The sequence below is a fragment of the Prorops nasuta genome, unplaced genomic scaffold (genome assembly GCF_024137725.1).
Source record: "Prorops nasuta isolate Cenicafe-Biocafe unplaced genomic scaffold, Cenicafe_Pnas_1.2 PNAS00023, whole genome shotgun sequence".
NCBI lineage: Eukaryota > Metazoa > Arthropoda > Insecta > Hymenoptera > Bethylidae > Prorops > Prorops nasuta.
In genome coordinates this window covers 2,079,870-2,091,792 of record NW_027116820.1, presented here as the reverse complement: position 1 = coordinate 2,091,792, position 11,923 = coordinate 2,079,870, and the positions used below count along the sequence as shown (strand labels likewise).

Here is an 11,923-nt window from a genome sequence, read left to right as displayed (position 1 = left end):
AACAACACCAATTATTTTCAATGAAAAAAAGTTTCTAACAAAAGCACAGTGATTTTTTCCCCTAACCCATGCAATTTGCAATTGTTTATTAAGCCTATAACTCTCAAAATAATAAGTTGATTTTAAATTCAAAAGTATGTGCCGACAGATTTTTTTATCCCGCAAAATCTGAAACTAGTCTCGTTGCATTTGAACTTTTAGCTTCAGAAATAATCAAGCTTAAAGTCTCGGTGCGGTTACGGATAAATTATTGAAGGTAGAACCATTTTCAAACAGTTTTGCACTCTGTAACTCAGTAGCTTTTTAGGCCCAAATTGCCATTTAAATATCCGCAGTTCTCCTTAAAAAAAACTATAATTTAAAAGTACGCTATCGACCGAAAAATGCGTCAAGTTCCAGCGGGCAGCGTGGTGGGGGAAGCAGCTGAGAGCGAGGAAAATCAGACCGCGCGCCTTCAAACTCCGACCCAACGAAAAATTCTTCATATCTCGGCTTCTCTAATCAATCGAAATCGATGATGTTGTTTAACTCGATATACCGTGATGTGACCAGCTTCAGTATGATTGCTACTTACTCCTTACATTAATAGTTTCTTAAGAAATTGTTAGAAACCGTATTATAATACAAAATTTTCAAGATTTAGCGTAAGACATTGTAACTATTGATCCTTTTCTTCTACAGCAATTATCATTGTTAATTTTACTTATATTTAAATTAGTAGTTAAACCATGAATATCCATTGACTTTAATGAAAGGGTTACGAAGGCCTCTTAAGAATATGGATAATAGTTTTCTATATACCTGCGATCTTTTCTACCTGGCTTTAGCAAATCATTTTACCTGAATAAAAGGTACATACAAACTAGGTGAACAGCAGCTATAGGGTGTTTTAAAACATCGTCCAGCTATATATGTGAAAAATAAATGGTATTAAAATATTTTTAATTAATTTGTTACTGGTTTGCAATGATTTGTTTTGTTCATTATAAAAATTTAAATGCTATATAGTAAATTATATATTAATTTACCTGATGCGTCTTTTAAAGTATATGATATGTTCCTTTTATACGCAATTTTGATTCAAGTCTAAATTGTAGTAAATGTTTTTGTTTGATATCGGGAATGGATGTATTGAGGATCGGGATTATTGTAACACAGAATTTAAATATCTTTATTTATTTTAATATAATAGGGAAATTTCTACGAACTAGGTAGACAAAAACCCTTACTGACCTTTGACGTGAGGGAAAAAACCCACGAACGTGGTGGGAAACCCTTCACAATCCACGGAAGATAGATTTATACTGCTATAGTTTATGAACACAAAGGTTTAACCCTCACCAAATTCAACCAATTAAGACAACACTGCTTCGAAGGAAGCACAAATGAGGCCCACACTCAAACATACTTAACAACGCTTCAAGAAACGATTAGTATAGGGTGCAATAATCGAGCTTCGATATCGAAGAAGGTCCAATATGGAATGCCTGGATCGTTCCCTCCACTCGTCGTCCAGGTTTCTTTTCCCTCCCTCCGCGTCTATCACGTGACGAACGAACTACGATAAGTCGCGATAGGTCGATCATGTCGATACAGACATGCCGTGATCAAACCAGGAATGTTTGAATCCGCGACATCCCGCCCGCCTTCGTCGATCAGACGAATTATAATATTTCTTGCCGCCCGCCTTGAGTAAATGTAGATCCTGGAACCTGGTCCTTGTCTATTGGTAGAGGGCTGAGACGAACAATCGGTCGATCCAATGTGAAGGAGGCAGTCTTGACGGTAATCACCCTGATGCGACCGTCGTGTCCTGGGTTAGTCTTGATTATGCGTCCAAGTTGCCATTTGGCTGGAGGAAAATGATCGTCATGCACCACTACGAGTTAACTCACAGCAAAATTCTCCTTTGGTTTCTGTCATTTTGATCTCTCCTGAAGATGATGTAAATATTCGTGAGACCGTCTTTTCCAAAAATGCTGCTGCATTCTAGTTAATAGCTGGAATCTACTTAATCGGTTCTCAGGCACAGTTTGGAACGGTACATCAGGAATGAGACTTGAAGGTCCACCCAGAAGAAAGTGAGAAGGGGTAAGAGCCGCCAAATTTTCTATGTCTCCAGACATTGGACAAAGAGGTCGCGAATTTAGACAAGCTTCTATCTCAGCAAGAACAGTCGCAAATTCTTCGGACGTCAAGGTATAATCTCCGATTACTCGAATCAAATGGTGTTTTGTCGCCTTGACTCTGGCCTCCCAGAGTCCTCCAAAATGCGATGAGTTAGGAGGTATAAACTACCATTTAATTCATTGTTCGGCTAATTCACTGGCGATTTTGCAGTAAAAGTCTGAAGAGGTCCTGAACATGTCCCTAAGTTCTCGGTCAGCACCTCGAAAATTGGTGCCATTGTCAGTGTACAGCTGTTGACAAACACCTCGTCTACTTGAGAATCGGCGAAACGCAGAGATGAAAGATTGCGAGCTGAGGTCGCCGACAGCTTCTAGGTGTATAGCCTTTGTCGCAAAACAGATGAAGAGAGCTATATAGCCTTTATACGCTTTCTGTCCCCTTCCTTTTGAACATCTTACTTTGAATGGTCCTGCGTAATCGAGTCCAACGCTGCTAAATGCACGGGACGGTGTATCTCTAGCTGGAGGCAGATTGCCCATTTTTTGAGTGCATCGACTTGGACGAACGCGAAAGCAACGGATGAAAGTACGAACGTGGCGCTTTTCAAGTCCAAGAGCTCCGATGATCTATACTGGATGTAGTAGAATGCCTAGTGTAAGAGTAGGTCCAGCATGAAGGGCCAATCGATGTGTGTTCTGTATGAAAAGTTGACTTATGTTTGATGTTTTTGGGAGTATTAGTGGATGTTTCGCCGGAAATGGTAGCGCCGAGTGAGTGAGTCGCCCGCCCACGCGGATAACATCTTGTTCGTCAAGGTACGGACTTAATTTATAAAGTACGCTGCGTTTAGTAATATGGCGTTTTGTTCTAAAACAAATCAGTTCGTCTTGGAAAGCTGCAGCTTGAGCTAAACGAATTACAGCTATACGAGCCTGTTCTAATTCTTGACAAGTTAGAAACCCGAATTGATGCATTTGATTAACCTTTGAGCACTTGCAGTTCGCAAAGAAACGTCGGCAATACGCGACTATTCGCACAAACTTAGACAAAGATGAATACTTGGTTAATAAAGTATCTTCGTTTTCAGTCTGCGTGGATACATAAGTATGAACTGTTCTGCCTGAAGGTTTGATATTCGTTGGCTGCTCCGGTCAATTTTCTTTCGAATCCTGTAACCAATTTGGCCCCTGCCACCAAATTGTCAACTCTTTGATTACAATAGGATCCATCCCTTTTGTAGCAAGATCTGCCGGATTGTCACGGGAAGGGACGTACTTCCACAGTGCAGTAGGCAGCACCGTCTGTATGTAAGATACTTGGTTAGCAACGAATATTCTCCAATTCAATGGATGCTTTCGTATCAACGCTAAAGTATCCCGGCCATCAGACCAGACTGTGATGGAAACATCCTTAAATAGAGCCAGTCGGCGAATGTATTTAAAGAGTTTGACCAGTAACACAGCTCCGCATAGTTCTAGGTTGGGAATTGTCACCGTTTTTACTGGAGCTACCTTTGATTTGGCTATAATGAGCGAAATCCTACATTTCCCTTCGTTATCAGTACTGCGAAGGTAAATAGCTGCGGCATACGCACGCATTGAAGCATCTGCGAACCCATGCAGTTCGTACTTAGCGGATGAAATCGGTCCTAACCATCTATCGACCGAGATTTCTGTCACTCGAGAAAGACTGTTGCAATATGACGCCATCTGTTTAAAATATCTGTAGGGAGTGGCGTATCCCAATCGATCTTTAAGATCCATAGATCTCGTAGTAAAATCTTAGCCCTTACAATAACTGGCGATAGCCATCCTAATGGGTCAAACAATCGAGTTAAGCATGATAACACATTTCGCTTCGTCGTCTGCATCGTGGGAGTATGTATACTTCAAAAATTAAACACAAACGATTCTAAATTGGGTTTCCATAAAAGACCCAATGTTTTAGCAGCCTGGTCGACTGTTATTGTTTTATTTGTGTTAAAAACTGACGCTGCAACTGAATCTTTTGGAAGAAGATCCGAATTATTTGCAGCCCATTTGTCCAGAGTGATTCCAGCAGAACTTAGAATAGCAATCAATTGATCGCGAACTACGATAGCGTCTTCTATATTGTCAGCCCCGGAAAATATGTCGTCAATATAAGTTTGATGACGAAGGCAATGAGCGCCGAAAGGAAAACGTTGACTTTCGTCGTCGGCTAATTGCATCAGAGTCCTGATTGCTAGAAAGGGCGCTGAAGCAATGCCGTAGGTAACGGTTGTCAAACAGTAATCGCGGGGAACTTGGTCCCTGAAAGGAGACCACAATATTCGTTGAAGATTTTGGTCAGCCCTGTTGACTTCTATTTGCCGGAACATTTTGACTATGTCGGGTGTAAAAACGAATTGATGCTGTCTCCAGCTAATCAAAGTGAGAGATAGGTCACTTTGTAACGAAGGTCCGGCTAATAAAAAATGATTCAAGCAACATTGTTCAGCTGTGCGTCTAGACGTATCAAAAACCACTCTGAATTTTGGACCATTAACGGGATCCCTCACGCGTGCTTTACAAACAGTACAAGTCAATAAACAATTAGTTTAATAAAATTCAAATGCGAGGCAAATTAGACAATCGTGCCTTTGTAGGACAATGTGCCAGTCCTAACGAGTCAAACGAACTTAAAAACACTCAAATTAGTTGAAAAATAACGCTGTACCATTGTGCCGCGTTCTTGAAGAGAGGTTACTTTTGGTTATTTCCACTTCAAGAACGCGGGACAGTGGTACAGCGTTATTCTTCATCCGATTTGAGTTTTTTTAAGCTCGATTGACTCGTTGGAATTGGCACCTTGTCATAAACAAGCCCGTTTTTGCAATTTGCTTCGCTTTTGACTTTTACTAAACGAATTGTTTATTAACTTGTACTGTCGGTAAAGCACACGTGAGGGTTCCCGTTAACACCTTGTTGTTCCACCGCATGGTGAGGAAGGTACCATGCTCTTTTGCAATATAGTTCATTTCCTGTTACGACAAGCATGTGGCCCAATTCTTCATATTCTCTCATAAATCTATAATACTCTCGAGCGAAATTTGGATCTCGTTGAAATCGCCGTTGTAAAGCCATAAAAGAATTGAGTGCCAATCGGCTTATACTATTAATGTTGCAATTAGGCTTAATTATTAAGGGTAATCTGACGACAAAACGACCGAGATTATTACGAGCATGAGTGTCTTTGAATAAATTTTCACATTTCTCATCATCTGGACTAATTTGGTGTTGAGGTGCGGGAACTTCCTCAATTGACCAAAATTGTTTTAAAATGTCGGAGAGGTCTTCCCTAGTTAAATTGTGCATTCAAATTAAAGGAACTCTAGGTACAGCCTTTAGCATGCTGAGAGCAGTTTTCTGAATTTGACCAGAAAATGTCCAGCCAATAACAGTATTTTGGGCTATTAGACGATGTCCACTTATATGTTTTAGACCTTATCTAATAATAGTCGTGTAGGCATCGACACCTAGAATAACATCGATCACCCCTGGCATGTGAAAATTCGGATCAGCCCAAGGTAGATCCCTTAATAATGACAAATCCGATTCTGATAATGCACTAGATGGTAAAGAAGTAGATGGTCGAATTAAGACCAATGCGTCGAAATCATGCTCAAATTCATTATTTGTTGCCGATTGCAATCTAAATGAGACACACGAGCTTGCAATAGCGTTTTCTGAGCCACCAACTCCGATGATAGGTACATGAACGCGTTGGCGTGAGAGTCTCAGAAATTGAACAATTGATTCCGACAGGAAGGTGGATTCAGAGCCTTGATCAAGAAGCGCTCTGATCCTTAAGTGTTGCCCTGATGCACCAATTAGAATAGCCTGAACTATAGGCAAAAGAAAGACCGAATTTCGAATGTGAGCTTGGCGGTCAGCGAGGAGGCAGGTTCTAGTCAGGCCTGTTGGATATATCGTGTCTATAGGTGGAGACGAAATAGATGCCTTAGCTTCTACATTAACTTGCGCATTGTCGTTATGTAGAAGAGTATGGTGTGTGCCATTGAACCTTTTGCAAGAGCGTTTAGGAGTACAGCTTCTAACTTGGTGACGACCCAGGCAATTGAAACACAGTCCAAGTCGGCGCACTTCACTGTGTGTTTCGATAGGTTTCATGCCTCGAAAACTGTCACAATGACCAATATAGTGTTCGGAAGTACACGGAGGGCATTTTAAAGAATTGGTGTTGGTCTGGTTAGTTTGTTGAGTTTTCAGCTTAGATTTTACCCCCGAGTGATGCGCTTTAATCGAACCTCTTTGTTTACTAAAATTGTTCGATGTTTTAGCTGTTGCCGTAGGTTTATCAGGATTTGATTCGGAATCAACTGACAAGAGCGCCTGGATAGTACATTCGAGAAAGTTAATGAGTTCTTTAAAGGTGGGAGGTTTCTTTCTCGACGCCATCGCGCAAGCATTATCTTCCGAATGCTTACTTCTTGTTCTCAAATAAGTCTCCCACGCTTTTCACGTTGTAGGATCGAGACGCTCGCTAACCAAGACCACTAGCAAATCGTCCCAGGCTTCGACAGATCTACCTAGATTTTTCAACATTCGCAAACGATGCGTAATGTCGTCTACTAAAGATCTCAGCCCAGATGCTGATTCCCGTTTCAAGGGAGGATTTTTCACCAGAGAAAGTGTGAGGTGATAAACCTGCAATATTAAATTTGAGAAACGCTCTCTCAACGCGTTCCACATGGATGCATAATTAGCGTCCATGATAGCTACAACCTTAACAAAAACTGCAGCTGAATCGCGTAAGCACCCCGTCAAATATTGAAGTTTGACTAAGTTTGGCAATTGTGCCTTTTCGTGTATAAGGGAAACGAACCTGTTTTCGAAGGCTTCCCAGTCTATGTACTGACCGCTAAAATGAGGCAAGTCAATTTTCAGAAGGTGTAGATTGTGGCATAGCTTTTGACTATTATTACTGCTATTGCTAATATACGAAGAGTTTGACGTAGCTTCATCGTTCTGAAATTCTCTGAAAACGCATGTTAGCTCGTCATTGCACTCATCGCGTACGCTCGCCGTGCTTGCAAAGAAAGAATCGGTCATATACGCATCTTCATTGACATCGTCTCGTGTAATAATGTCTTCATGAACTTTACAGAATTCTGTCCAGTAGTGGTGAAGTTTCTGCAATCTGTTCTTCACTAATGAACTCGACAAACGATTTCTTTCTATGGTCCTAAATGTAGGAAGAATGCGCGAAATATTATTGGCACGATCACGCTGCTGAAGTATCAGCTTTCGTGTTGATATCGGTGCCATGATTCAAATGAATTGAAAAATGAAGACAATAGTTTTAGATACCCTTTGTATCAATTCCTGGAAGTAAGCGGTGCAAGTACTCGAAGGCGTCAAAGGCAAGGAGCCACTACACGCTCGGACCGGTCACTCAACACGCGCGTAAACAAACCTTTGCAACTTCCCAAACTGAAATGCCTTTTACATATAACTTATCAACTTTATTAGCAACGAGAAATCATGAGCAAATACACTTGCTTGAAATTATCCGAATTGAAAAAATATCAGTCTATAATTCTTTGTAATAAAGTAACAATTAAACACTTATGAATACCGAATAATCCCAAAAAGCACAACAAACTCACCCCCGATATCCGGCTCGAAGGACCAAATGTTCCTTTTATACGCAATTTTGATTGAAGTCTAAATTGTTGTAAATGTTTTTGTTTGATATCGGGATTATTGTAACACAAAATTTAAATATCTTTATTTATTTTAATATAATAGGGAAAATTCTACGAACTAGGTAGACAAAAACCCTTACTGACCTTTGACCAACCCTCTATGGTTGACTTTTTTTTACATAGATTAACAGCAAGTCGGTCACTGAAGGACAGAGTTATAAGTTAAAACCGTTTTATTACTAGGGAAGTGACTTCACCTATTTTTGCGCAGACTCGAATAAACTATATCAAAACCACCTGTCACTTTGTAAATATTGAGGTTATTTGAGTAAAATTACAACTATTTAGATAAGTATTATTTATTTATCGTAAATATATTTAATAAATGGAACAAGATTCTTCATGAATTATATTTTATTACAGGTATTAATTTCTAAAATCCTAGAGATTATGATGTGCATGTAAAGAAACATAGCGAAGAAGAGAAAAACTGCAGAAAGCTATCTGCAAAATTGGAATATTTTACTTTTCATACAGCAGAGGAAGCAGCTAATGTGAAGAAAGTACATAAGATATTGAATAAGTTAAATGATTCTGTAATTATTGAGGTATTGAATGGTAATTTAATTATTTGTATAACATGTGCAATATTTCTCTTAAATTTCTTTCATTCTCTACACTCTTTAAATCATAAATTATTTTTAATTTTTAAGAACAATCACAGAAAATGAAACAGTTTTTTTAATTTTATAGCATAATAATAATTAAAATAGGGTGTGAAAGTAATGTGTAAATTTGGATTTTACAAACAATTGCCTATAAAGTAAAAGAGCTGTAGAAGAGTAAAATATAAAATGTAATCATCCTAGAACTATGCTTTTTTATTTTCTGTAGTGCTGGAAATTCCAACCATGCCTATTTTTGCTGTAGCAGCGAATACAATCCTAATAGAGAGTGTTAACAGATTCTATGGTAGGTTTGTAGAACCAGCAGAACTACTGTAGAATCAAGACCCTAACAATTCGCTTCACTATAAGTAGACTTTATGTTGAAATTTTATATAAAAATCAACGTAAATTCAGTTTACAGTTTAAGTTTTGTTGATACGGGCTTGATATCTTACTATAGGTCTGCTGTTTCTGCAGACCTATACTTTAGAATCTGCTAACACTTTCTAATAGGATCCGTATTCTCTGCTACAACAAATATATCAGTGGTTAGAATTTCTAGAACAATAGAAAAGAAAAAAGCATGCTTCTAGGATGATTGCATCTAATATGCTACTCTTTTATAGTTATTTTACTTTATAGGAAATGAAACAGAAATATTTGTATATAATGAGAATTGGTTTTTATTGACATAATTAACACTATATTATAGATAATACATACATTTAAGTAAATAAATTATTTTAATAAATATTCTATTCACACTATAATAATTAACGCAAATTAGTATTTGTAACTATTGATTTTTAAATAAAATGGGTTTTGTGTATTTTTGTCGTATATTCTCACTTTTCTCTGATTTTAATTTACATTCATGGTAGAGTCTTACATCAATATAGTAGCTGATAATAATTTTGATTAACTGTAAGTAGAGGAGCTATGCGGTTCCGATGACAGGGAGTGGGGGAAGCTGTTTTGTGGTGTGGAAGGGGGATGGGTGGGGATAAGACTCTCTTAGTATGGTAGTGATGGGGATGAGGAAGGAAAGGGTCTTATAGTGGGATCGAGTTTGGTTAGGGAGGGTGGGGGTATTTTTCACCCTATGTCACAGTTGGAAGGTCTTATAGTGAGACCGGGTTTGGTTAGGGAGGGGGTATTTTTCACCCTATGGTACCGTTGGTTAGTTATCCTACGGGGACCTAAGTTATCCTACGGGGCCCTAGTTGAGGGAAGGTTTTTTCACCCTTCGAAGTCGATGGTTAGTTACCTTACGTAGCCTAACTATTTCCGACTCTGCTACACAGATAAACTAGGTTAAGTTAATTTCTAGTTCCAGTAGTCACCGCTAGGTGACTGCCTTCCTTAATCTTCTTTCGCGCTAATGGTATTTTAATATTACGTAATTACACACACGGGTCAAGTCAGCGTTGCCAAGTCCGCCATGTTGGAAGATACTACGCTGTATAGTTTGTTGGCGAGAATTGAATATACCACGCAAAATGTATAGTAAGTGTGAAACGAAGTATAGTGTTTTAGGTATAATAAGCTCTCAGTGCTTTCGGAGTATTTCGGACGTGTTTTGGCCATTAGGGTCAATTCGACAAAGTAGGCTTAACTTAAGTCTGACTTAACTAGTGGTACCAACATGTGCAAGATTTTAATATTTTTGAAGATATAGGTTGGCAACCATGGATTTTTAATTTTACTATTATCTTCACACCATTTGTGTATTTTTTAGAAGAGCGTTTGCGGTGGGCATAAATTTTTGAATTTTATAATAATTTTAGAAGAATTGTAAGTCAATTTTGAATATATTATACACAATTATATGTCCATTTTATATTATATATATTATAGATTCTTATTATAGTTTTTAGATATGACTAATCCATATTCAGTAAGAAATGCCAATTATACCGCTGATGAAAAGATAGCCTTTACAGAAATTATTAAAAAATATTCTAACATTATAGAAAATAAAACTACGGATAAATTTGGACTAAGTGATAAAGGAAAGGCATGGAATGAAGTTGAGAAAGAATTTAGTTTAATAACTTGCAAAATTGAAACGCAAGAGAAGTTAAAGAAGTTATGGAAGAATCTAAAAGCTACCGCCAGAAAAAAATTTGCAGATTTAAAAAGGAACACATATATGACTGGTAATGAGTTAATAGAAGTGATTGTTGTACTCATGCCTTTTTTATAATTAATTAGTTAACTAATGTTATCCAACTGTGAGCTATTTTTAGGTGGTGGAGCTTATAATGGGAAGCCGGATGCATTGATGGAAAAGGTACATGAAATAATAGGATTATCTATCGATGGTTTAATAAATCCTTTTGACTCTGATTTCTATTATGGTCAAAGCATACCAAATAATGTATTCTCTGAAAATGAGGAAAATAATGACCCAGATGACCCTGATCCTGTATTTGAGGTAAATTGAAAGACATTCTAAATAGTAATATGTAGAATAGGATTAGAAGTAAAGATTGAATGATAATTAAAAACAATTTCTCAGCTCACTCGGAGTAGTCTCATGAATGCTACTTATTGAAATCATATAAGTGTGAGTTCTTTATTGTGTATAGTTTACTACAGATTTTATTCAGCTATTAAAATAAATATAGTATCAATTTTATCTTTCTTATTTAACCTAAATATCAATTGTGTAACTCACTTATGTACAGTTAAAATAAATTCCTTCATTAAAGTGTTTAGTAAAAGAGACCCTATAAATTTTGCCACCTTGTCTTATTGATTTTTTATTGACAAATGAGAAAACAATATAAGCACTTTGTTTATATTTTAATTGGCAATAACAGACAACTATTTTTTATTATCTACAGCACTTGGTTGAAAATGAAGAAGTGAGAAGATGGGATCATTGGAATGCTGAAATGCTGCAAACACCATTAAGTGAACCATTGGCCAAAAATATTGCTGCTAATAAATCAAAAGAAAAAACAAATGCTCCTAATGTATGCTCACAGAAGAAACATCAAAATCATGACCAGGATGTATATACAGTTTTAATGAAAAGCAAATTGGAGCTAGTAAATTTAATGAAGAAGCACTTTATTGAAAAGGAAAAATTGGATAAAAAAATTCTTGAAACGCAACTAAGAAAAGAAATCTTACAGGTAGAAATTTTAGAAAAGCAATTAAAGAAAAGCAATTAAGATCCAGTATATGTTTTCAAGATATATTGCCTCTCATATAAAAATGTGATGATACTTGTGATAATGTTTTGATTTAGTTTTATCATTTTTGAATTTGTATTGATAATATACTTCAAGTACAATGTTTATAATATGAAGCCTATGTTGTATTTAAGAACGGAAAGTTATAAATTTACTAGTCATAATATTTAATAATTTAAAAATTATTAAATTATAATTTCTAAATAAAATTGTTATTTAGTTTAAATTGTTAG

At 37.1% G+C, this 11,923-nt stretch overlaps 4 protein-coding genes across 4 annotated transcripts; 1 reads left to right on the top strand and 3 right to left on the bottom strand.

The window, feature by feature from the left end:
- Window positions 1-4,018: 4,018 nt before the first annotated feature.
- LOC136781542 (uncharacterized) lies at window positions 4,019-5,465 on the bottom strand. Its single transcript, XM_066740428.1, has 2 exons — window positions 5,030-5,465; window positions 4,019-4,674 (listed from the first exon to the last, which is right to left on the bottom strand). The coding sequence occupies exons 1-2, from the start codon at window positions 5,463-5,465 to the stop codon at window positions 4,019-4,021; spliced, it is 1,092 nt and encodes a 363-aa protein (XP_066596525.1).
- A 129-nt stretch (window positions 5,466-5,594) lies between these two features.
- On the bottom strand, window positions 5,595-6,569 carry LOC136781541 (uncharacterized). The gene has a single exon (XM_066740427.1). The coding sequence runs from the start codon at window positions 6,567-6,569 to the stop codon at window positions 5,595-5,597; it is 975 nt and encodes a 324-aa protein (XP_066596524.1).
- A 60-nt stretch (window positions 6,570-6,629) lies between these two features.
- LOC136781540 (uncharacterized) lies at window positions 6,630-7,439 on the bottom strand. Its single transcript, XM_066740426.1, has one exon. It carries the CDS (start codon window positions 7,437-7,439, stop codon window positions 6,630-6,632), a length of 810 nt encoding a protein of 269 aa, XP_066596523.1.
- Window positions 7,440-10,366: 2,927 nt separating this feature from the next.
- LOC136781538 (myb/SANT-like DNA-binding domain-containing protein 3) lies at window positions 10,367-11,669 on the top strand. Its single transcript, XM_066740425.1, has 3 exons — window positions 10,367-10,646; window positions 10,737-10,924; window positions 11,337-11,669. Exons 1-3 carry the CDS (start codon window positions 10,367-10,369, stop codon window positions 11,667-11,669), a joined length of 801 nt encoding a protein of 266 aa, XP_066596522.1.
- Window positions 11,670-11,923: the final 254 nt, after the last annotated feature.

What these genes read in the sequence shown, in the direction of transcription:
- LOC136781540 (XM_066740426.1), bottom strand. Translation starts at nt 7,439, where the DNA reads ATGGCACCGATATCAACACGAAAGCTGATACTTCAGCAGCGTGATCGT.
- LOC136781538 (XM_066740425.1), top strand. Translation starts at nt 10,367, where the DNA reads ATGACTAATCCATATTCAGTAAGAAATGCCAATTATACCGCTGATGAA. An exon ending in AAGGAACACATATATGACTG is followed by an intron (nt 10,647 to 10,736) that starts GTAATGAGTTAA and finishes AGCTATTTTTAG; the next exon opens with GTGGTGGAGCTTATAATGGG. An exon ending in ACCCTGATCCTGTATTTGAG is followed by an intron (nt 10,925 to 11,336) that starts GTAAATTGAAAG and finishes TATTATCTACAG; the next exon opens with CACTTGGTTGAAAATGAAGA.
- LOC136781542 (XM_066740428.1), bottom strand. Translation starts at nt 5,465, where the DNA reads ATGCACAATTTAACTAGGGAAGACCTCTCCGACATTTTAAAACAATTT. An exon ending in GTGCTTTACCGACAGTACAA is followed by an intron (nt 4,675 to 5,029) that starts GTTAATAAACAA and finishes CTGTTTGTAAAG; the next exon opens with CACGCGTGAGGGATCCCGTT.
- LOC136781541 (XM_066740427.1), bottom strand. Translation starts at nt 6,569, where the DNA reads ATGGCGTCGAGAAAGAAACCTCCCACCTTTAAAGAACTCATTAACTTT.